Source organism: Protopterus annectens, chromosome 4.part0 (assembly GCF_019279795.1).
Source record: "Protopterus annectens isolate FY-2018-M chromosome 4.part0, PAN1.0, whole genome shotgun sequence".
Taxonomy (NCBI): Eukaryota; Metazoa; Chordata; order Ceratodontiformes; family Protopteridae; genus Protopterus; species Protopterus annectens.
In genome coordinates, this window is record NC_056733.1 from 516,034,883 (window position 1) to 516,061,018 (window position 26,136).

The window sequence follows — 26,136 nt, forward strand, 5'->3', positions numbered from 1 at the left end:
CTTTAATACTGATATAGATGAGTAATATTTTGATTTTGCTTTATATGCTTACAACATAGATATGTCGCATATAACAAGAACTACTGACATCCACTTCAAGTTTTAAATGTAGTTCAAAAGGAGTACAAACTATGGTTTGCCCAGGGTAGTGAATGAATACGGCCTGTGTTATGTTTACTGTTCATTCAGCTTTGTGTCAGCACTGATTGTTAGTTAAGTCACTCAGTTGTCAGACAGCTGCACCAGAATTAAGAACAATTTGTCTGCATCAGTGATATAGTGGGAGGCAGTCATGACTATAGCTCTGCTGACATGTGTTTAATTGCTTACATAGGCAGTTGATGGTGCAGGTAGGGAGGATGGTGTCTCTATCTTGGAGGGGAGGAAGCATGCTAGGAAGGTGTGTCGATCTTGGAGGGGAGGAAGCATGCTAGGGAGGTGTGTCTATCCTGGAGGGGAGGGGGCATGCTAAGGAGGTGTGTCTATCTTGGAGGGGAGGAAGCATGCTAGGGAGGTGTGTCTATCCTAGAGGCGGGGAAGCATGCTAGGGAGGCGCATCTATCCTGGAGGGGAGGGAGCATGCTAGGGAGGTGTATCTATCCTGGAGGGGGGGGGGGCATGCTAGGGAGGTGCGTCTATCCTGGAGGGGAGGGAGCATGCTAGGGAGGTGTGTATACCCTGGAGGACAGGGAGCATGCTATGGAGGTGTGTATACCCTGGAGGACAGGGAGCATGCTAGGGAGGTGTGTCTATCCTGGAGGCGGGGAAGCATGCTAGGGAGGTGCATCTATCCTGGAGGGGAGGGAGCATGCTAGGGAGGTGTGTCTATCCTGGAGGGGGGGGCATGCTAGGGAGGTGCGTCTATCCTGGAGGGGAGGGAGCATGCTAGGGAGGTGTGTATACCCTGGAGGACAGGGAGCATGCTATGGAGGTGTGTATACCCTGGAGGGCAGGGCGCATGCTAGGAAAGCTCTTCATTGAGCTTTGATGGAGGCTGAAGCTCAGATGAATGCTAGGTTGGGGGGTGGAAGGTAGTTGGGTAGGTGTGGCCTCTCTTTGGGTCTATGGCAAAGTAAACACTCTACCACTCCAATTACCCACTCAAGGCATATATGTCAGTGTGCAGGAGGAAAGAATTTAGGAGCAGGAAAATCCCAGACTCCCTCAGAATTATGGCACCATCTCCTGTATCGCAGTCCTCATCATCTCTAGGTGAAGGAACTAATCAGAGAAGCTAGTGGGCTTGAGTTGACGGGTGCTGGACCAAACAAGAGAAATGAGAAAAAAAAAAAGAAAGAAAAAAGGAATAATCTCTCAGGGATAAGACACTAAGATTACTAACCCAGTCCAAGGATAATCTGTCAGTAAAAAGAAGCTAACATTACTACATAGTACTAGAAAAGAACAAACATAATTTGGGCCTGAAGTATGAAACGGATACTCGCCTCCTTTAATTCAGATTTAACAGAGGTTCTTGAGTTGTCTGTTATCCTGTAATGAAGCCCAGATGCATTGCATCTACCTTGACAGCACATTTGGCAAGAGTGATGACAATACCGGAGTGTGGAATAGCCTAGATCACCATAAAAGGGTGGAAGGCATAGATTTCTCTGACAGGATAAAAAGATGAGTTATACTGGGAATGGGTGTGTATAGCAGTCATGCAGAATTTGAAAATGCCAGAGGATACTTATAATGTGTAAGTCATTGTAGTAAATTAATCTTTATGGGATGCTTAAAGATGACATTTCCTCTGCTTTTAAAAGCAGAAAGTCTACCAGTATGGTGTTAATCACTTCAGGGTGCAAGTAATCTTGTTTAATTCATTTTTTATCTTGGTCGTCATCCACCAAATGTAGAGAAGGTAGAAACAAAGACCATATTCTACAATCTTGCAGCATTTGAAAATGAATGAATGGCAGAACATGGTTTGATTCCTCCCTCCTTTCCAAGAAGTATCACTAACGGGAAGCCCCAAACACCCAGGAATAACATGATCAGCACCATAAACATCTTCATCGTTCCACTGTGTTTGCTATTTACACTACTGACCCTTCCCAAGCAAATTAAAGGGGGATCTGACAAGCAGCAGTCTTTTTTCTGATGAATACAACAGCCTGGCCAATGGTCATGCTATTCTTACCATTCTGTGTCAGTAAAAGGCATGCTATGTGATGAAGTTTTATTCAATATTTTCCAGATGGTCTAGTTTCATGAATTGGTTGTGCACCTTATCACATACTTACTCATTTGTTGGTTAATTGTCAGTGTAAATTGATAACATCAATGTTTCCCCACTGGGTAAATGATGTTGCTTTGAACTGACATATATAATTGTGTTCAATCTGACTGATGTTCACATTGCTATTCATTACTAGCACTTCCTTTTTCTTTTAGTTCAACTTCCCCTATAATTTGGGGCATTAGTGTAAATAACATTTGTGTAAGCCTTCTGATATTCGGGGGGGGGGGTTCTTCCATCCTGGGGGAGACAAGGGAAAGTCCAATAACATCTTTGGCTAATAACTTTATTCTAGTGTATTTTCTTATAAACATAACTTTTGTATCATTTGTTTCACAGTGTGCGCTACTACGGCATTTATTTGGCAAGAAGATATTCTAACGTTACTTTTAAAAAAGACACAGCAATTTGTTTCAAGACTAAAAATATGAAATATGGATTGTCTCATTAAAGGCTGAATTTTCAAAAAAGCAAAGATTCAAAGAGTGAACACTTTAGAGTGATTGTAAAGAGACTGAAAACAAAACAAATGAAATCTATTTTTGCTGCAGGGGGGCAAGCCCCTTTCACCCCCTGTACCCCTGATAATTATAAATACTAACTCAGACATTGCACAACTGCAATCCACTTTTATACAAAAGGCTATGTGGAAAAACTCTATTTAAAAGAACATTTGCTCATATGAGCAGTTACTTTTTTTTACACCATTTACTCATATGAATGTTCACTATTTAAAACTGTAACCAAAATGTGCTATGAATTTTGAAAAAAGTGTTCATATCACCTATTTGACTAAAATCTTTTGACAGTTATGAAACAGTTCAGGCAGACATGGGTACTATAGAGTTTTGATGAATGATATATTCTCAGGCTACAAATATGGACTGCTATCCCTAGTACTCTTTGTTAAAAGTCATATCACATCCACTTATGTTATTTTTAGAAGAACACAAAACACCTTGTATGGGTTGTGAACCTTATACTTGTTTATAGGCATAGTCACTAACTGGCATTCTGGGACAAAAACAACTGTCATTTACATGATCATATTGTTTTAGTCAGGAAAAAGTTCAATCTGTGAAAATACTTAGGTTGCTTTTTTTATCACTCATGATCATGGCAGTATGTGCCACATTGTTTTTATTTCAGGATAGTATTTACTTCATTCTTTTTTGAATATTATGCAAGCAATAATGCCTGACAGGGTGTGTGTTAAGGTGTAATTAATGCACTCCCAGGGGTGTTATGAGGCCCAACGTCGCAGGTGGAGGGCCTTTACACTCCTGTAAGGGTGTTAATTACACATTATCACACACCCTGGAGGGCATTATTGCACTTAGAGAATGGGGTCTCTGTAAAATTGTTGTGTCTTAAGTGCTTATTTTTTTTTAAGTACTATATTATTTTTTATATATTTTTAATGTAAAATAGTTCAGTTTCAAACTTGCTGTAGTATAACTTAATGGTGTTGGGAAGAAGCATTTTACATCAAACATATATAAAAATAATATGGGCAGCCATGGTGGTTCAGCGGTTAGCATTGTCACCTAACAGCAAGAGGGTTACCGGTTCGATTCTCGGCTGGGGTGCCTTCTGTGTGGAGTCTGCATGTCCTCCTTGTGGCCGCATGGGTTTCCTCCAGGTGCTCCAATTTCCTCCCACATCCCAAAGACATGCAGTAGGTGGATTGGACACTCTAAATTGGCCCTAGGTGTTTGTGTGTGTGTGTGTGTGTGTGTGTGTGTGTGTGTGTGTGTGTGTGTGTGTGTGTGTGTGTGTGTGTGTGTGTATGTGTGTGTGCTTTCTGTGGAAGGTTGGGTGCCGGGCTGGCAACTCAACACTGTAAAAATTCCACTGCCAATCATGAGCGGACAGATGATCCGCTGTGGCAACCCCTAACTGGGAAAAGCCAAAAGAAGAAGAAGATATATAAAAATAATATAATGGTAAAAAAATAACCAAGTAAAACACAACGATTTTACATAGAGCCCATTCTCTCTCTCATACACACATACACAGTCTCTTCTGCATTCACGCATACATACATACACACACACACACACACACACAGAGTTTCCTCTGTTTTCATACAAGCATTCACTCACACAAGACCACTCTCACTCTCTGTCAATCTCTCTCACACATACAGTTTCCCCTGCTTTCACTCACTCACACAAGATCGCTCTCACTATCTCTCACACACACACACACACACACACACACACACACACACACACACACACACACACACACACACACAGTCTCTCTATTATTTTTTTTGTTTTACATTTTATGCTGGCTAAACAGCTTGATATGCTGCTGTGAAGCGACGGACTCATTGGTCAGCGAGCATTACTTGTACATTAATACCCTGCTGGAGAATGTTCGTTCTCCAGTCTGGGTGTTAATGTACAGTTTGCCCATTCTCTAAACTTTCTTAAATAACAGGGAACTGTTATTCTTCAACAGTAGTCATTGTTACTAAGGCTGTTTGATACACAGCATTGCCTCTATATTCCCATATCATCCCTGTGGTCAACTATTATTCATGGAAATCTTTAATGGTGTTAGTCTTTACTCAGATTTGTTTACTGCCTGAATCATCTACACCAAGTAGATTCTTCTGGTCAAAATCAATTTTTCTAATAATTTTTGAATCAGCCTTTATCAGATGAGTATTGATGCAATTTCATTAGAGCAGTTTTGATGCAAAGTTAAATACTCTCTACAAATGTAATGCACTTAATAAACTCAGTAAGTTCCCTAACACTTAGTACTGCCATTGTTTAATTTTTCCTAATGTTTAGGATTTATTATATACCTTGATGGGAATGTAGCCCAATCTTAGCTCAGAACATAATTAAAGTTCATGAAATCAATCTTGTACCAATCTTTGATGTTTGCCCTTTCTACTTGTTGCATTTCTCCCAGGTACTCCCTTATAGTTTTTGTTTATGGCTGCTTTATACTTGGCACCCATGTGTAGCCCATTAACAGATTTAAACTACACTTTGCAGTTGTAGTAACGGATTATGCCCCTCCTATTTTCCTCTGTTCATGCATCAGGTGTACACTTCCAGTCATTCTATGTGATTTCAAATCCTGCTTTGTCCGGTTCAGGGTCACAGTTAATGGATGTTCTACGGAATTTGTGGATGTAGTTTAATCACTGTTTACAATTAATTCTTTCTTTCAAACTTCACAATTCTTATGTTTCTGCTAAAATTCTCAAGAAGTGTTACAGTAGTTCATTGGCTAGAATCACTTTTTTATGTACATTTCTTTGGTCCTCATAACATATATTATGGTTGTTAAAAGGTAGACAAGTTCTAGTCATTATAGTTTTGGATATGCCAGTCATGGTGAATATTTTATGAAGACTGCCTGTGATAATGTTGTTGTGTGTCTTTCGGCTTTTCCCGGTTAGGGGTCGCCACAGCGGAACTCCGGTCCGCTAATGATTGGCAGTAGATTTTTACGTGCCGAGTTGCCAGCTCTGATGCACAACCTTCAACGAAGGTATGCCCATTCATGCATGTCTCCACACAGAAGATGCTCTAGCTGAGAATCGAACAGGGCAACGTCTTACTGTGAGGTGACAATGCTACCGCAGCACCACCTACAAGCTACTAATTCTATGATCTGTCACTGGAAATCTTGACTAGCTATCAGCAAGAACTAAGTAGACATTGCTGTACACTGACCCACAAAAATCAGTTTGCAGATTAATTCATGGTTCTCTTGAACATTCTGGTATTTTAAACCAAAAACACTTTGCTTTGCATGGGCTTGATATAACAAACAGTCAATTTTTTTACTTTTCCAGCTGAACAGTCTCAGTTTGCTTGGCATTGACTTGGCATGGTAAACAGTTGATATTTCTCCCAAATTCTTTTTACAGTCGCTTTTGTTTTGGAAGTACGCACACTCCTCTGTTATCTCATTCTTTTCCTTTCCCATTTGTATAGTGCAGTCAATATTTCTACCAATCCAAGTTTCTCTGCTAGGTTATAACTCAATGGGTTGGATCTCGTTCTCTTCAGGACACACAAACAAAAAAATATGTATATATGCTTGTATGTATTTATTTATTTGTTTATTTTCACACTGAACTCCTCTTCAAGGAAACCAGCCTTTAAAGGCAATATTCTTTTTTGAACTGCATTCTTAAATTTTTTCGGGGTTTTTTTGTATTTTTAGCAATTTTGACTTTGGTCTTGCCTATTATAGTTCTTTTTTCTTAGTATGCCCATATACATTAGCCTGCATATTTTCCATATTTGCTTCTCCTTTAATGGGCTCAACGCTGTTTACGGCCTTTTTGTAGCACCACTAGTACTTTATATTTTGTTTTCATCCACTGGTTTCTTCTTCATCATATTCACTTTATATGCCTCATTGCTTTGTTTCTTAAACATATTCTGCTACTTTGTATCATTTGCTCGGTCTCTGAAACATGCTTCTTTACATTATTTGCTCATCTGTTTTAGCTGGACTTTAGCATATTTTAACAATATGATTCTTTTTCTTGAATTTCACATATGCCTTTTCTAGGGCTAGGCAACAAGTCTCATGAAGCTGCTTGTTGCTACAGTATTTTGCCATGTTCATAGGTTCATAGGTTTATACTAGGCTATCTGCCCTAAGGCATTTATAAGCCTAGCCCAAATTATTGTGGCTTACGCCACCCCTTATATGAAAAAATACTGTGCCCATTAGTTTGTTGTGCCTCTGTCCAGCAGTGACCCAGAGATGATTCCCGGGGTAAACCTACAATCTCCCATCCACAGGTCTAGATTTCTCTTGAACAGAGTCAGCGAGGTGCTCTGCCTCACATGGACCGGGATTTTATTCCACAGCATAGGGAGTCTCTGAGTGATAAATCTATCCCTCCAGCACGTCCTATTTATATCTGTGCTAAGGTTTAAGTCGCTTGCTCTAGTGGTTTTGGTGGATTTGGATTTTTGAGGTGGAGCATGTCCATTAATTCCGGGTTGGACATGGCCTTGTATGTCAGGCACATGTCACCTCTGAGCAGACGGTATGCGACTGAATAGAGCTGGAGTTTCTTCAATCTGGCAGCATATGACAGATTTTGGAGTCCCTTTATCCTTTTGGTGAGGAACTTTTGGGGTCTCTCCAATTGCTGCAGATGTCGGGTGAGATACATCCCGAATGGGGCATTGTACTCGATCATTGGTCTGATAAGTGAAGAGTACAGGGGAACAATGACCTCACTAGATCTGGATGTGAATCCCTTCATGATCAGGTGGGCAATGTAGAAGGTCTTTCTAACCACTTTAGCAATGTGAGTGTCAAAAGAAAGGCCACTGTCAACCTGGGTCCCCAGGTCCCTGATAACCTCTTCTGTGCTTAGTGGATTGCCACCTATATGGTAGCTTGGGGTTACCTTGTTTTTCCCGAAGGGTATGACTATACATTTTTTGGCATTTAACTTCAGGCCATGGCTCTGGCACCAGCTATCTGTTTCAGTGAGTCCCTTCTGAAGGATATCCGTGTCCGATGCACTTTCCACTATGGCGCCTAGTTTGCAGTCATCTGCAAACTTTGTCAGCCAAAGTCCTCCCATGTTGGCCTGTACTTCTGAGAAGTAGATGCCAAACAATAGGGGGCCAAGGACCGAGCCCTGTGGGACACCACTTGTGACCGGCTTGGAGTCTGACACAGCGCCAGCAACTCTAACCCTGTGGGTTCTGTCCTTAAGCCAGTTTGCAACCCATCTTGTGACATATGGGTTTACATTTAAGCTGGTAAGTTTTTCTACAATACCCGAGTGGGGTATTGTGTCGAAAGCCTTTGCAAGGTCAAGGTAGGCTGTATGGACTGCCTTTCCTCATCAATGGCCTTGGTGACTATTTCAAGAAGTCGACCAAGTTCAAAAGGCATGATCTTCCCTTGACAAAGCCAAACTGGGTCGGGTCCAATGTCTGCAAGTCCCCTATATCTTTGTTTATGAGCTCCATTATGATCCTCTCCATAGCTTTGCAGACTAGACTTGTTAAGCTTATGGGGCGGTAATTACCAGGGTCCGTAGAGGTGCCACCTTTGTGGAGTGGGACCACAGTTGCCGTCGCCACTCCTTGGGCACGTATCCTGTGGTAAGGCTGAGATTAAACAGCTGCCTTATGTGCGGGTTTAATTCCTCATTTAGCTCGTGTAGCACACAGCCGGGGACACCATCCGGTCCCATTGATGCTGTGTTTTTAGCTTTAGAGAGAGCAGCTTTCACCTGCGCATTTGAGATGTCCGGGAGGCTACACTCGGCTGGGATAGTTATCTCTCCTTTAGGGGAGAGGGGTGAAGTTTGCACTGAACCTGTCTGCCAGTATGTTGGCAATGTCTGTGGGTTCAGTGATTTTTGTATCATTTTGGACTAATTCTGAGCATATCTGTGAGTTTCCACCCAGGTTCCTAACATAGCTGAAAAAGGCCTTATGATTGTCCTTTGAATCCATGGCAATTTTTCTCTCAAAATTGGCCTTAGTTGATTTTATGAGTGCTCGTATTTTTTACTAATAATGATCAGGGGTGACTTCCCTTTTATGGATTTTGTTCTATCATGTAATAGCTTTCTCCTCTTATTGTAAAGTTTGTTAATGGCTGGGGTCCACCAGACTGGACGTTTGCCCTTTGTGGAAAGAGTCTTGGTTTTATTTGGGATTGCCTGATCCATGCAGTCCTGGAGGTGTTCATAGAAGGCATTTGTAAGGGCTTCCGCAGCTTGGGTTGTGGTTTCCTCTGACTCAGGGGCCTTGAAGGATACCACACCAGTCTTGAGTAGTGTGAAGTTTGCTTTAGAGAAGTTCTTCACTATGGTCTTTTGTTTGGGGTGGGGCGGGATGTGGATTTCCAGTGAGATTAGTTTATGATCAGATCTCACCAATGAGGGATATACTTCCGTGTGGAGCATTTTGTCCCCATGTTTGTGACAATGAGATCTAGTATATTTTCTCCTCTCGTGGGAACAGTGACTAGCTGTTCCATGGCATTTGAATTTATGAACTCCAGGAACCGTTGGGCTAGAAAGTTAGGGCTTGAATAATGTTCCCAGTCTATATTCGGTAGTTGAAGTCACCCAATATGATGGTGTTTGGAGATACATTTATACCCTCCAGTGTCTTCAGGAAGGCTGTGTGGGGTTCCTGAGTTTGAGAGGGTGGCCTGTAGCATGCTACAATTTGTAGAGCAGTTTTGCCTATGGTTAGTTGCACCTGGATGGTTTCCGAAGCTTCATGCGTTGCCACCAACCTGGAGGTGTGAGTATCCTTTATGAATATGGATACACCCCTCCTTTTGTGGAGTGGTCCAGGTTTTGGGGCCGGAACGCATGATATGAGGTAAAACCTAATAGTGCCGGGTGCTCTCAGGAGCCTTGAACCAGGTTTCAGTTACAGCACAGACATCAATGTTCTCCATACTGAGAAGGGCCTCGAGTGCGTGCATTTTGAGATTTAGACTTCTGGCATTGAGCAGCATTACCCTCAATTTCTTCCCATTTTTGTTTTCTAGGGTGGTAGGTTTAGAATTTGAGCCTTGCCTAAAAAAGGCACTATGGGGTGGCAAGAGCCTTAGCCAATATCCGAATCCCAGGGGTGACAGGTGCAAGCCGTCCCTCATGAAGCAGCGTGGCTTGTCAAGCATGTCATCCCAGGCAGACAGACACTGGATCCCCTTTGAATGACACCAGACATTAAGCCAATTGTTAAAGCTGATCATCTTGTCTCTATATTGTGGCATCATTCTTGGTGAAGGAAGGATACTGCTCAGGGTTAGGGTCATACCTGCCTGGGCTACATAATCAGAGAGCTCCTCTATGTCTCTTTTCATGCAGTCAAGGGAGGTACGTCTCAGGTCGTTCACACCAGCATGGACAATGACTGTGTCATATTTGTACTTGCTGTGGAGTGACCCGAGTGCTTGTGTTATGTGGCGGATTCTAGCCCGATAGGCAGCTTACTGTGACCCTCTCCTTGTTCAGCCTGGTGAGTGGGACGTCAGTGTGTCTGACTATGGAGTCACCTATGACAAGTATGTTTGGTGTTGTATTTGGCCTTAAGGGCTGTGACTGCTTTGCACACTGCTTTTGTGGTTTATGTGTTGCTTGTGGGGTGTCTTGAGGTAGCAGTTGTTTGGGTGTCTGCTTTGGAGGCCTCTGCTGTTTAGGTAAATTTTACTCAGAGCCTCCGAGTATGTCTTTGTGTGTTTATGTGTTTGATTCAGTGGAGTGGTAGCATTATGTGAGGCTGGTTTTGTGGTGTGTGTAGTTGCCTTCTCCTCCTGTCTGGTCTTGCCAGTCCTGAGTTGAGAGAGCTCAGCCTCCAGTTTGGCTAAATAGCTGCATCTCTCGCAAGTATTTGTGTTATGTGGGAGGAGGAGAGGGTTGTCTGTGTACATGAGGCAGTTATAACATTGCCTCAAGATTCCCAGATTCACCAGCTGGACCGGAGAGGAGATTGACAACTGACCTTTGGACATGCTAGAATAATATTGGGAAATCCTTAATTGAAAACAAGGGCCAGTGGGGAGTGAGGGTGTAGTGCTTTTAATTTTTAGTGCTGACTTATATAATTGCTTTAGTGAGCAAGTGCCAGGTAACTTGAGTGCAATGTGTTACAAGTAACTAAATGCAAAAACGACAAACAGTAACTTTCTTTCAAGTGAAACAAGGAAATAAGTACAGTAAGCAATGCAGATATCACTAGTGATCCACAGAAGCACTGAGAAGTTGCGTATTAGGTGAATTAGCTTCCAGGGAAATAACAAGCAAACAAACAACAAGCATATAAACAAAGCTAGATTCAGTAGGCCTGGATCTAGTCTATGCTAGAGCAAACAAGGTGAACCAATTTCAGTAAGATACAGTTACAGTTATTTGATCAGAAACTAGCAAAAATGCATCAGTGTGGCAAGATCCCAATGTTGTAGAACACCACATTTTACTTTTTACTAAATGTTCTTCTTTTATTCCTTTAGGATCATGAAAACTGTGTGTGTGTGTGTGTGTGTGTGTGTGTGTGTGTGTGTGTGTGTGTGTGTGTGTGTGTGTGGAGCACCAGAATTTACTTTTTGCTTTTTCTTTTTTTGGGGGTGGGGGGTATATGAATAGTACCATAACCCTCAAAAGTGTTATTAGTGAGTGTGTGTGTGGTATTCTGGTGAGATCCCAGTAATGCAGCTCTGAATTTTACTTTTTCTTTTTTCTTTTGGGGGGTGGATATGCAAACTCTATTAGAAGCCTGCATAAGTGCATGTGTGTGTGTGTGTGTGTGTGTGTGTGTGTGTGTGTGTGTGTGTGTGTGTGTGTGTGTGTGTGTGTGTGTGTCTTACTGTGATGAGATCCCTGTGTTGTGAAACCCAGATTTTTACTTTTTACCTTATTCTTTGATTTGATTTCTTTTTCTGTTGGGAGGCATGAAAACTATAGGCACTTGTTTGCACCATTGTGGGTTATTTTCCTGTATATTCTTTGGACCCCTACTCTTCTCTGTTTACACCAATAATCTAGCCTCTGCCACCAAACATGGCACACTCATACATTACGCAGATGACTCAACCATCATCTGCTCAGCCCTTTCCTCTGTTGAATCTTGGTTATCCGATGCCCAATTAATACTCCACCCAAACAAAACTAAACTACTCATCTTCCAACCCACCAAACATACTCAAAACAACTCCCACTTTAACATCACAGCAAAAGACAACACCACTATATACCCAACTGAACACACCAAATTGCTAGGAGTGGAAATAGACAATAAACTAAAATTTGACATTCACATATCCATGACCATAAAAAAGTCCACAAAAAACTAGGAGCGTTAGACAGAAATAAGCAACTTCTCACCAAAGCAGCAAAGATTTCAATAGCAAATTCCCACCTTATCTCCACCCTACTTTATGCCTCTCCAATATATACCAACCTAAGGCAATGCGATCTAAACAAGCTAGAGACCTGCTACAACAAAATCGCCAAATTCGCCACAGGGACATCCTACCGTAGTCACCACTGTCTCTCACTTGCTGAACTGGGCTGGCTTGAACTCCCTCACCTCCTTCAATGGTATCAACTCTCACTCGCCCACAAACTAGTAAACCATCCACTAAATGTCCCATCCCTCCAGAATCTACTCCAACCCTATCGCACCATCAGGCCACTAAGATCCAGCAACAAAAATCACTTGCAGATCACTAAAGCCAATAACTCTGCTGGTGAAGCACTATTCTCTTGCACCATAGTCAAATTATGGAACTCCCTCCCACCCACAATTACCTCCATACTATCATGCACCCACTTCAAAACTTTACTAAAAGTGCACCTAAACACATGCTGTCTTTGCCCTTGCAACTCCCACTCTAATATCACGCACCCCATTCAACCACTACCTTTCTTTCCACTCCACTAATTACCTTGATTATAGCAAGCTCAGATGCTCATAAGCCTAGTACTTATTATACAGCAGGAACTTCTTATTGTAACATTTGTTAATGTCTGTTATGTACTTCACAGATAAAGATTCTAGTTGTCTACTGATGTACTATGTTCTTCATCTGTAAATATGTTGTAAGTAATTGCTATGTAAATTGCTAATCGTTATGTAATCCAATGTAACTACTGTCTGTTTATTTTAACTGTGGAGCTTTTCTCCCCGGGCTTCCACTGAAAATGGACATCCAGTCGGACACTCCCGGTCAACAAATGTAAATAAATAAATAAAATATAAGGAAACCATCTGCAAGTGGTTATGAGCAGAGGAAGTGGAGGAAAGCAATAAAGTTGTAAGGTACATTTTAATATAGCTTTAAGTGTATTTTTAACATGGCTTTGGCAGCAGTCTCTGATACAAGAAAATGCAATCTATCACTGCTTTTACTGTAGTATATGTGGCATGATGCCAGACATTTTGTCAATGAAGATTGTTCTGTACTTAATAAGTGTAATTTAATATCGGAGCTTGAATTAGAAATTGAGGCAATTCAAAGGGGCCATAGAAGCTGGTGATGTTAGTAATAATTACGGAAATGAACACTCATTATCAAAAGGTGTTTCTGTTTAAGGATTCTCCTATTTTGTACATAGCAAATTCAGTGATAAAGCGAAGGTCCACAGTAAATGCATACAAACTGATTTAAGTACAATCACTTCAGCAACACCTGAGATAGGGGTACAATTCAATATGAACCAGGTTAATTGTCTGAGAGAACTTTGTCTCAATGAGGAGACTTTAAATAGGCAAGCAAGAAGAAGCATCAGTCTAGAGAAACATCCTTCTAGTGAAACAATGAAAGTCAACAGAAGTCGCACAGGAAAAAGGATAAGAATTAGTAAAAGCAATAAGGAGGATTTTACACATGTAATCAGAGGCAGAAAGCTAAAAAGAAGGGCACTTGGAGAAATTTTCCAGACACCTGAGCTGAACCGAGGAATGAGGATGATATTGTTACTCTCGTGCAACAAAGTAGAATCTTTATTTTAGGTGATTCCATGGTCAGAAAGTTAATTAGACATAAAAGGCATTGCCAAAGGAAAAAAAAATCAGTTTCTGGTCCTAGTGGGTATAAACTATCAGACATAACTAACTAGAGGGCTTCAAAGACTTGTTTCACACAAAATCCCTTCATTTGACCATTACTGGTGTCAGTGATGTGTTGCACACACCTTTATGCCATAAGTGCAGACAAATTAAGTTCATCTGTGACTTGGGTGCAGGGTACAAGATTAATCTTAAACCCTACTGGACTACCAGTTCACTAAGGAAATGATATTTTTAATAAATGGTTTGCAGACTACTGTAACTCAAAGGATATTGATTTCATCAGGTTACGGGATGATTTCTAAAAGAAGAAAGAACTATTTGACAAGGACAAATTTCGCTTAAGATACCAAGGTGGTAAATGTCTGAGTAATAAACATAGGGATATAGGGACACATTTTTGTTAGATTTGTTATATATTAAGACAGGTTTCACTGCAAACAAGGCAATACAGGTATATTTCACAAATGTCCAACACTTATCTAATAAACTACAGGACCTTTAAGTACTGTGTTATGAAAATTAATACTTTGTTATTGTTATTACTGGACTCTGGCAATGCTTTACCATCTACATTCCTGGTTACAAGTTGTGTGAATGTTTAATGACTGACTGAAAGGGGAGGGTTATAATCTTTGTCTCTGATGAAATACCCTCATGTCTTCCATCTGTGAATTTTCAAATATAAACTATATTAGTTGGGATCTTGGACACCCCAGACATGAATTTAGTCAAAATATTGTCATGTTACAAAAGTCCAGCTATTTAGCATGATCCAATTTGAGTATATTGAATTCTTGGGCACAAATAATCTTATTATTCTAGGTGACTTTAACCTTTGCCATATTAATTGGCTGAACAGTATTTATTTATCTGTGACAGAAGAAGAATTTTGTAATTTGTTTTTGTTAAAGTATCTGGTTTAGTTTATTAGTTTTCCTAGAAGGATAATAAACATCCATGACGTATTAATAACTAACATACCAAAATAAGATTGCAAAGATTAGTAAGTTAATGCTTTTAGGGAATTTAGATCACCTGGCCTTTCAATTTTCTGTTCTGATTAGTAATATATTAGTAATATACCAGGTAATGGTTTATAATATGATTGAGTTTTGAAATTCTTTGGATACGGAGTTTATATTTTTGAAACACGTCTTGAACAAGTAAATAATTTTAAGAAGTTGATTACAAAGAATAAAAAGTTATTTATACTGCCACAGGTAGCAGCCAATGCATGATATATTAGTGAAGAAAAAGAAAAAAAAAATAAGATCGGGAAAAGTTTAATAGTTCTAGTACTGACAAAACATATTTTAGTGTGGCCAAAACTAAAAGATTCACTGAAGAAAAAAAAAAAAACAGGCATGAAAGTAATCGACCTGAGTATGTCAGTATGCATGAGGGATCTGTTGGTTCTCTTATTTAAGTTGTTTAAAGGTTAGAACTTTACATCTAGGCATTGAGTTAGCTAACTTATTTTTCTCTGCAGTCCCATAAGGTATGAAACCTTGACTATAGCCAGGGTGATCTGTGCTTGATTAGTGGCTTGAGCTTCTGAGAGACAAGGTAGGGAAGGCTGAGCTGGAAATAATGATGCCAGCTTACTCATCATCCAGAGGATGGAAAATTGCAAGGCCCACAGCACTGGTAGCAATTAATAATGGCTGGATATATTGTCCTCTTGTAATGGCTAAGTTGGGTTGCACTGTCAATATGGACTTCCCCTCTATAGAGCCAGGAGAAAGAGGGGCAGATATAGAAGCATCCATGACTCCTCCTTCTGAAGGAAGCTGGGCTTCTCTCTACTGGCTGACTCGTGTCAGACAGGAAACCACTGTGATGAATGAAGTGGAACATAGAGCTCTTGAGTAGCCCAGGGATGCCTGGCTGTTGTCCCATATGAACAAATGGTCTGACTGGGTGTAGTTAGAAAAGACACTGTGCAGGCCCAGGGAATATGGGAGTGGGAGAAAAATCAAAAAAGGTTTCTGTTTGTGTGCTCAAATCATTTTAAAGTTGATTCTGATCTCCTGAGCACCTTTGGTCAAGTTACTTTTGACCGCACATATGTTTAAACTTACCAGAAGGCTGTGTAACCCTGGAATAGGTTATATTAGCTAAGAGGGAGCAGAGGTCTTGCCCCCTATATGGAGAGCACAGGGGAGGGCGTAAGGGTGGGAATTGCTACAAGGTTACCCAAGGTTCTGTATTCAAACTCTTTCAGTGGAATGGTCTTGATTAATCAGGATTCACTTAAAGTGAATCACAGAAATAAGCTACTTTTATCAAGAAAAACAGAGCAGTAATTAAAAGTAAGCAAATGAAGATACTATCAGGTTGCAGAAAGGAATGATGAATCAAAATTATATGACTGCTGTAGTTAAAATTTACCTATGGCTACAGTGCATGTGTTCTGTACTGGATATATCATTTATAAAAGGAATGGAGAAGATAAAAATAAAGACATGGAAGAAGGTGTAGACTTTTTTTCCCAGACAAGGTATAGAATAAGTGAATAAACAGTAAACAGAGGTAGCACTGTGTATCATGCTGGGGAACAGAAATGACAACCTAGTCTGCAGCGACTAGATACATACAGGTAAGACATAAGAAGTGAAAAAAGGAGCAACTAATGCTAGTAGCATAATATGATGGATAATGTCACGTGGAGAAGCATAAAGAGACCTTATATTGCTTAATTTTAACAGGAGAAGCATAGAGAGATTTTAACATGCCTGATATTAGCTATGGAAGTGTAAAGAGTTTAGTACACCTTATGTTAAATGAAAAAGCTTGTATGTAGCCACAACTAACAGTAGCATTATTATTGATGTTATATGAGGGGCAGGCCTCAGTAAGGTAGTACTACAGCCTTCATAATAAAGAACACTATTAGACCTGCTGCCATCACAAGGGGGGAGAGAGAGAGACAAAGAGAGATAGAGGATCTCAGATCTGGATGTGATCAGCCATTCATAGTTGTATAGGTATGTAATAAGTAATCAGTCTGCAGACCATTATAACCCTAGCCATGACACCTTATTCAAAGGTTCCCTCCAGCAAGACAAGATTGATAGGGGGAGAATTTTAGGCTACCTATCCATTTACCTAGGTTTACCTTGAAGGTGGCAAGGGTTCTACTCTGCTTGACATGTAGTGGAAGTTTGTTCCAGAGGTGAGGGATACATTGGGAATATGAATTAATCACTCCAATGTGTCTTGTTCATAGGAGGTTACTAGGCTAATAGCCCTAAGGCCCTTACAAGCCTAGCTATATTTGTCCCGAGTTGCCCCAATTGCCAGTGGTTAGGTGAGTGAAGTTTGCAGAGGTAAGGGTCTATGGTATTTAATACTGACTTCCTCTGTCCAGGAGGAACATGGGCACCACCCCAGGAGTGAATTTGTGGTCAACCATTCATTGATCTAGGTTGTGTTGGAAGAGGGTCAGTGAGGAGCTCTGTTTGGTGTGAACTGGAAGCTTGTTCTAGAGATGTAGCAGTCTCTGGGAGATGTATATATCTCTCCAGCATGACATGTTCCTATCAGAGGCTAGGTTAAGATGCCTGGGGCAAGTGACCCTCATGCAGTTTGATTTATGAATGTATAGCATTTACATCAGGACTGGGTCGTGACTGCCCTGTAAGCCAGGCATAGGTCACCCCTTAGCAACCTCTAGGGTTGACATGGATTTCAGTCTTTCTGCATAAGACTTGTTTTGTGTACCCTGCAATTTCTTGGTAAGAAAGTTCCATGGTCTGTCCAGTTGTTGCAGATGTCTGATGAGGTATATGCAAAATGGAGCATTGTACTCAATTAATGGTCTGATGATGGCCGAGTATAATGGAATTATAACATCTTCAGATCTAGATGCAATTCCTTTACTTATAAGATGTGCCACCTGGAAAGATTTCCTTACTATTGTGGCTACATGGTGGTCAAAGTTCAGATTGCTATCAACCTGAGTACCCAGATCATGTACAACTTGGTCTACACTTAGGCGGTGATGCCTATAATGTAATTAGTAGGGATGTCAGCTTTCCCAAAGGGAATAATAATGCATTTTTTTGTATTAGCTTTAATCTGTGGCTTTGGCAGCAATCATTTGTCTCTGATAACCGTGCCTGTAGTATATTAACATCACTGGGGGACTCAGTGATTGCTACCAATTTGCAATCATCAGCTAACTTAGCCACAGGCCATCCAAGTTTGCCTGGACTTCTGAGAAATACATTTCAAACAATAAGTGGTCTAGCACAGAACCCCATGGTATGCCACTGGTGACTGGTCTTTTGCTAGAAGTGAAGTCACCCATTTTGACAATATGTATCTTGTTGGTGAGCCAGTTGGCTACCCATCTGGTAATGTAGGGGTTAATTCCCAATTGGCAGAGTTTCTCTAAAATACCTGAGTGGGGGATTGTGTCAAATGACTTGGCTAGATTAAGATAGGTGGTATGCATTGACTTTCTCTCATCCAGGGCCTTGGTGACTTTCTTGAAGAAGTCAACCATGTTTAACAGCATGTTCTGCCCTTAATGAATCTGAACTGGGTTGGTTCCAGAGTTTGGAGATTACCTATGTCCTTGTTAGTGAGGCCCATAATGATCCTTTCCATGGCCTTGCAGATAAAGCTAGTCAAGCTTATGAGCCTATAATTCTGAGGTCGGTTGATGGTCCTCCTTTGTACAGAGGGGTTACTGTTGCTGTCCTTCATTCTGCCAGAACATAGCCAGTTCGCAGGATGTGGTTAAACAGTACTCTAAGTGAGTCTGCTAGGTCATGTTTTAAGTTGATTAAAAGGCAAACTGGGATGGGGTCTATATTACAACGTCGAACTTGTATAAGTTCGAACATTGTAATATCGAACCCAAAAGTCCGAAATCCAAAAATAGTGAAGCCATGGCAGATAGATTTTTTGCCCAGGGAAAAAAAATCTGTGGGCCATTTTTGGGGCTTTGCTATTTCCTCCACTGTGGTGCGATCTTGGAGTTGGTATATTTAAGTGGTGGGGTAAACAAGGTAGATCATGAGGTCCTTATTTGTCATCAAAGTCTGTTAATCAGTGTTTTGTATGGAATGCACTGCCAAAGTCAAATACAGACATATACAGACTAGCATCATAGGAAAAAGTCAGAGTGCATTAGCCTGACAAGGTTACGTGCCACTGCTACTTTTTTGGTATAACTTGATTAAAATTATACACTGGTGTATAATGATTACTTCTCTGCTAAGGAATATTATGCTGCCTATGCCACTGTTCAGGCTATCACTGTAAAAGGGCACTGAATAGCATGCAGACAACATTTTTATTCCTTTGATGAGTAAGCCTGCCAGGTAAGGTATACATATTTCTTTTCAGGGGTGACCCGGTAAGGAGTACCTGGTTAAGTGATTTACTTTTAGCTATACAGTATGCAAATGGTAAATGAGAGAATCATTCCCAAAATTACAGTATTAAACTTTTTAGCAGCTCAAAGCTGTAACTCACTAATTTGCAGTGACTGACTCAGTGAGCTATGAAATGGTGCTGTATTATTTCAACTGTAACTTATTTATTTAACATTTGTTTACCGGGAAAGTCCGAGTTGGAACAAAGCCAATTTTCAGTGGAGGCCCAGGGAGAAATGCTCCAGATGCATGTTTTTGTAATGTGGGAGGAAACTAAACATTAAATCATTTAACTATCTCTGACCCCATCAAACCATACATCTATTTCTACCAAAAATACACAGACCTCCTGCATCCACCACCTGAGCCCATTGTATCGGGAATTTTGGTGAGCCATTATCTGAATAATAAGTGGGGATAAATTACCACATTACATATGATCAAAAAATCTAAATTTTTTTGAAATTTCTGAATACAAGAAATATGGATAAATAAAAAAAAAAAAGTATTCAGAAATTCATTATACAATACACATACTACTACTCTATAGCTCATCCCCAAAATAGCACATATCGCCAGAAATATTCCAAAGTCTCAATTCATTAGAATCAGTTGAATATTCTGACAATTTTAGTTTTGGTTGTCATGCTCAGGATTTGTGTAATAGATTTTAGGGATAGGGCTATGAATCAGGATATGTATATGGTACATAGGCGCTTCAGGAGGTTTAAATAGATCAGACCTTTTGAAATATAGATAGAAACCAAACCAATCAAAAACACACAGCTTGACAACCACAAGAGTTACGAAACACTAAATAGTTTACAATTATTATAAAGACAATTGCAGATGCTAAAATCAGACCATAAAATCAAGACCATCATCCATCATCATTCGTATTTTCCTTCCTAAAGGAAAGGAAATTAATCATTAATTTAATCATTACAAGCATCACTTTGAATCTTCCTACAATCACACTTATTTCTTTAACAACTATTATTGGGTCTTGTCCTGGGACAAACTTATTGGTTCTTACCTGTGGTGTGACCTACAAATATGATTGTAAACAAATATGATCGAAGTAAAATAGTAACAAAGTGTTTGATATTCAATTCTTTGCCCATGATATTCAATGATTGGGCCATCTATATGCCAAGCAAATTTCCTGACTATGAAACCCGGCACATCTCATCATCACGAGTGTGGACGGGTGTCCGATCCATTGATCATACAGATTAGCCGAACATACACCATCACATACAAATCTACATACAGTGTTATTGATAAAATCATTGGTGATAACATTCATAATGCTAAATTGCATAAAACTGACATGAAAGAAAATGGACAGATTAAAACTAAAGCTGAGGTTGGCATAGGAAACTGGACATGGTGCCTTATAAAACATATCCGATCCCAACATTTATATTTATATCAGCTATATCATATTACACATTACATAATTACCTATATTGATTATACATATCTGTTTTATTTACAATGATATTTTTTATTGTTTTGTTTTATGTATGTTTGTTTGCAATTAATTGATTTTTTGTGTGTGTTTTGTTCATGATTTTATGATTGAAATTGATTAATATTTATTAAAATTGCAACCTGAAACTGTTTTTTTAACTCATGGTTTGGAACTCAAAATTGGCTTAAAACCGTATAATGCGAAACGAGGCGAAAAATATATTGTATTTATAAACTAAGGAAACTGGAGTACCCACAGAAAACCCACACGAATGCAGGAAGGACATGCAGACTCTGCACAGAAGGCACTCCAGCCGAGAATTGAACTGGAGAACTTTTGCTGTGAGTCGACAACGTAACCGCTGCAACACTGTGCCGTCCAACTTCTCCACCGTATAACTTCTTATTATAGAAAAGTTACTGCTGAGAAAAATGTAGCAACGTTTTTGTTCAGATCACCTTCTCATAGGGCCTACGGCTCAGTGAGTTCTCGCCAGGTAATGAACATAAAATCTATACATAATACAAGTTTTCCTAAATGGGCATCAGCATGAAGGAGGAGTGTTAATACATTCTCCCAGCAGGTGGCAGTATGAGACACAGAAGTTCAGAAGTGACATACTGGTTAAACAGGTATTGTCATTACCAACAATTTTAACCAATTATGGTTTCTAGACATATCCTGTTCAACAAAGTATGGGCACAAATAAGATTTCCACATCAAGAATGGCTGCACATTTATGACATGTGAATGACATAACAGGAAGTATTTTTTAGCAATAGCGCCAAGAGATGACAGGAAGTGATAGTGTATTTTAAGAGTATGTCAGGTTATTAAACTTTTTGTATGGTTTTCTAAGAAGCAAAACATATTATAAATGTGTCAGCAATGAAATTTGCAGAAGATATAGTGTACTCAGAAATTATCACAGATTAAATGCTCCTTACACATACATGTCATAGTTTACCAGCAAAACATGGAACTTTTTGACAAAACACCAATCTGTAAAATAGTATGCATCTTAAAAAAAAAAACACAAAAAGAATCTTGAAACAACAAAACCAATCCTACAATGGTGCTGCTTTAGCAATTGTTTTTCAAAACAATAACAGTTTTCCATTATATTAACCTGATGATCAGCAAGTCAAACAGAAATAAACACCAAGATTCATATTTAGTTTCAGGAGACGGTGCTGTAACATCACTTAACTTATGATGTGGTTCCTGCTGTAACCCTCCCACAAGTTTAGCAACCTTTATAAATGCTTGACATGGTGTAAGGCTGTTACATCTATTGATATTTAGCTGCAAAACAACATCATAGCAGCTCATTAAATTAAAATCAGTGACTTACTGAAGCTTGCAAATGCAATGTCACATCCATAATTCATAGACTGCTTTTTCTGAATCCCTGTGGTGTATGCTGTCTGATGTTCTGAGCAATAATGCCTTCATAGCTGAACTCAGAGGAGGTAAAGAGACTTGTGCAGAGCCCCCAGACTTCACAGTAGACACCATTCACGGTACAATAAGCCATTCATTTGACATTGCTTTCTCTAGCTCCTCATTGTTTAAATATTTCAGATGCTTTTTGTTTCTGATCAGAATGTAGGAACATATACCTAGCAAACACATAGCTAGCTTAATCCATCACAAAGTATAATGCAACAGATAGGTATTTTTACATATATTTAGCCCTTTTCCTTACCTGTTTCACTGTCAATGTCTATTAATTTATCGAGGAAGTCCTTCACACCACTGATGCTCTGCAGAATAAATGGATGAAGAGGAGCCATCCACTGCTCTTTGCCATGGCCGAGCTGTAGACCAAGATTGCCAATACACTGAACTGCCTGTTCAAACAAACAAATTAATAACTAATTAATTAAATAAATTAATAAATTGGACAGAAGTAAAGGGAACATTTGTGGTGGACTGCAGCTAGAGGCATCAGTCAGAAACTATGTGTTGAAAATAATGTGGATTAAAAAGTTTTTGTTTGCTGTCACAGAGGTTTAGTGCAGCAGTGTACATCTAGTTGCAATAACAACACAGTATTCCACTAAGGGGAAGACATAATATATCATTATCTATAGCTATAGCTATATCTATCTATAGATCTATCTTTATTTATCTATATATTATTTATCCTTTGTTGACCAAATTAGTCCCATTAGGTTAGTAATCTCTTTTCAGAGAAGAAAAGGGAATTCAGGGAAGACCCAAAGTGGTATTAATACTACCAGGGCATTAAGGAACTTCCCCTACTCTTTTTGATGGGTGCCATGAGATGTACTACATCCACCTGAGCTACTGCCAGTTCATGCAGATGGGACCTCAGTTTAATGTTTTACTCAGAGGATGATATATTCAGGACAGCACCCCTTCCTTATGCTACAATCACTTGCTGTGGGATTCAAACCCATAACCTTTTACACCAACAGTAGTGTGCTACCTATTGGGCCACTGACACTGAATACACACACGCATACACACACACACACACACACACACACACACACACACACACACACACACACACACACACACATCAAAACAATCATGTTGTGTGTGTGTGTGTGTGTGTGTGTGTGTGTGTGTGTGTGTGTGTGAGCGCGCACGCTATACACGTTATCACATGTGTGCATTTTATCTGGTACTGAAATGGTAGTGTTTTCCATCACAGGTATGGTTTGAAGAATTATATAATGGTCCAGTTCATTATATTAGCCATTACATAATTCAAGGGTTTTTACCTTTTTTCAAGTTTGTGTGGCCAGTGACCCTGGAGTTAATATATTTAATTTCTTGGAGTTGAGGGAGTAGAGGCCACATGTCAGAGATGAGGGGGATATTTTATTTTGCTTTTTATAATCGAGAATATAACCTACTAGTTTACATTTATAATTAATTTTTTGTGATGATTTTTAGTTAATGGTAATCGATGGTGAGTTTGATGTTTTATGTTTTGAACAAACTCACTGGCAATTATTTATTATAAATTTCTGTGTGCGTGTTTGTGTGTGTGTGTGTGTGTGTGTGTGTGTGTGTGTGTGTGTGTGTGTGTGTGTGTGTGTGTGTGTGTGTGTGTGTGTGTGTGTGTGTGTGTGTGTGTGTGTGTGTGTGTGTGTGTGTGTGTGACATTAATTCCCACAAAAGTATGCTTTTCTTGAAGAAAGAATTTTTGGATTCTTATTTTGGTTAATAGTTGTAAGTTTGTATGTGGAAGAGTTCTAGATCTACAAATATTTGCTTGTGTTTGTGTGTATGTGTGTGCGTGTGTGTGTGTGTGTGATTGTCTTAACAGAAATTAGTATTTTAATAGGGATATTTGATTGACAGTGTGCGCACACGCAGTGTGTTCGTGTGTGTGAACATGCGCAAATGTGAGTGCTTCATTAGGCAAATGAAGATTGTGTGTTTGTGAATGTGACACAAATGTGTGTCTGTATGTATATATGTGTGAGAGAGACTTGGAAAAAGGTGTGTGCATATGTGCCTAGCATTGTTGCTCTCCGGGCAGATGTAGCAGCCAACCATATAGTAGCCCATCCCCTCCCCAGCATGCTTTACCCATTTCGGCCTATTCATCCATTTTGTATTTTGACCTCCTCTGTTTGTCTGTGTTTTGTGATTCTGTCTGCACCTGCTACCTTTCCTTCTCCCTTTATCTGACCCAAGGTAATTCCTCATTGCCTTTTCCTTCTGTCTTTCACTTTTAATTATGAAACTGGCATGTGTCTGTCAGGTAAAAAACACCCCTTCTTTCCTTAAACCTCTGCCCTTATTATTTAACTCTTCAGCTCCGTGCTGTGTTACTGTGGCCATATGGTGGTGGCCATATTGCCTCAGGTACAGAAGGATAGTTTAATAATGACATGGTGTACATTATCTGTGTCTGTTAAGGCAGTTCTGCTCCTCCAGCAATATGCTGTTGTGACGCCGGTGCACTGGCCCAGCAATCAAGGAGCCTCAGTCCCCACCACTAAGACCAGTGAGGGTCATCCACATTGGGAAGGATAACAAATACACACACAGTAAAGTACAATTTCCCTTAAGAGCAAACAGAGATCACAGTCAGTCTGGGGCTGGTTTCTCCCTTTCTCTCCAGATCCCCAATAAGACTCCCCACTGACATAGCTATAGGGTCCATAGATTCATAGATTAGTACTTGGCTAATTGCCCTCATGGGCCATTTTAAGCCTAGCCAATTGCCCCCTATGAGAATCAAACCCCGTACCTTGTGTTTGTAAGGCAAACACCTTAACTATTATGTCAACCTCCCAACCTAGTGGTCAAGCTAAAACCTTCAGAAAACAGCTAGACTAGACTTATTATTTCCAATCTATATCTAAGAGCAAACATAGTTCTAAAATAAACTTACATATAGAGCAAGGCAGTGCTGGTGATGTCAGTTCTGAAAACAAATGCAAAATGCTCTGATTCTCTCTCTCTCTCTCTCTCTCTCTCTCTCTCTCTGTTCTTAAATTGATAACACAGTACCACTGACTCATTTCAGATTACATCATTATTCTCCGTTTCCCAGGCTAACAGAAACTCAGAGTGTAACAGCCCTTTTCATCTTGCAGCTGGTCAGGAAGCCAGAGCAATAAAAGAAATTATGCATGTAAATTCTAGCCAATTACTCTGTTTTCAAAACAAAAGGAAGAATTCCTTCATTCAGACATCTTGGCTCCAAGTTTTGAGATCAAACAATTGTACAATGCTTGACTTATCAACTTTCCTCCAGCAGTGTGCAATGTGGTTACATTTTTGAAGTTCAACATTTACCAACATTTTCTTACATTTAAGAGAACAAGCATGTGGCTTACATTAATATTTACAAATGACAGCATTATCTACAAAATTCTATCTAGCTAGGCTGGCGGCCTTCACATATCTTCCCCCCCGGAGAACTCAAGCTAGTTTTTCAAGTGACCCTTGAGAAACGTTGCTTGAGAGGGTTAGGTCTATCTGAGTATACCTTACTCCATTCCCTGTCTTGAGAGCCCATCTGCATTGACATTGCTAATCTCACTGTGGTGCTCCACTGACATATCATATGCTTGTAACCCTAGGCTACATTTTAGCAACTTGGCATTTTGTTGGCTGGCTCTGTGTAACCATGTTAGGGGATTGTGGTCTGTAACTACAGTGAATTTTCTTCCATAGAGATAAAGCTGAAGTTTCTGCAGTGCCCACACTATGGCTAGACATTCCTTTTCTACAGCTGCATAGCATTCCTCCCTGGGTTGGAGCCTATGACTGAGATAAACCACTGGGAGTACTTCTCCCTCAGAAGAAATCTGGCTAAGTATAGCCCCCACCCCATGGTTTGAAGCATCCACCTGCACAACAAATTCTATACTGTAATCTGGACTGGCTAACACAGGGAGGTCCTCTCAAAGCTTCTTTAATCTTCTGGAATGCCTGCTCACATGCTGGGGTCCACACTACATTATCTGGTCTGTTTTT

General features: G+C 40.0%; 1 protein-coding gene across 1 annotated transcript in view; it reads right to left on the reverse strand.

Moving 5' to 3' along the window:
- The window catches only part of RASAL1 (RAS protein activator like 1), a 1,855,221-nt gene that overhangs the window by 258,466 nt on the left and 1,570,619 nt on the right, over nucleotides 1-26,136 (reverse strand). The window contains exon 15 of the mRNA XM_044068436.1: nucleotides 22,370-22,514. Within this exon, the coding sequence (XP_043924371.1) occupies nucleotides 22,370-22,514 (145 nt within the window). The remainder of the gene's footprint in view (nucleotides 1-22,369; nucleotides 22,515-26,136) is intronic.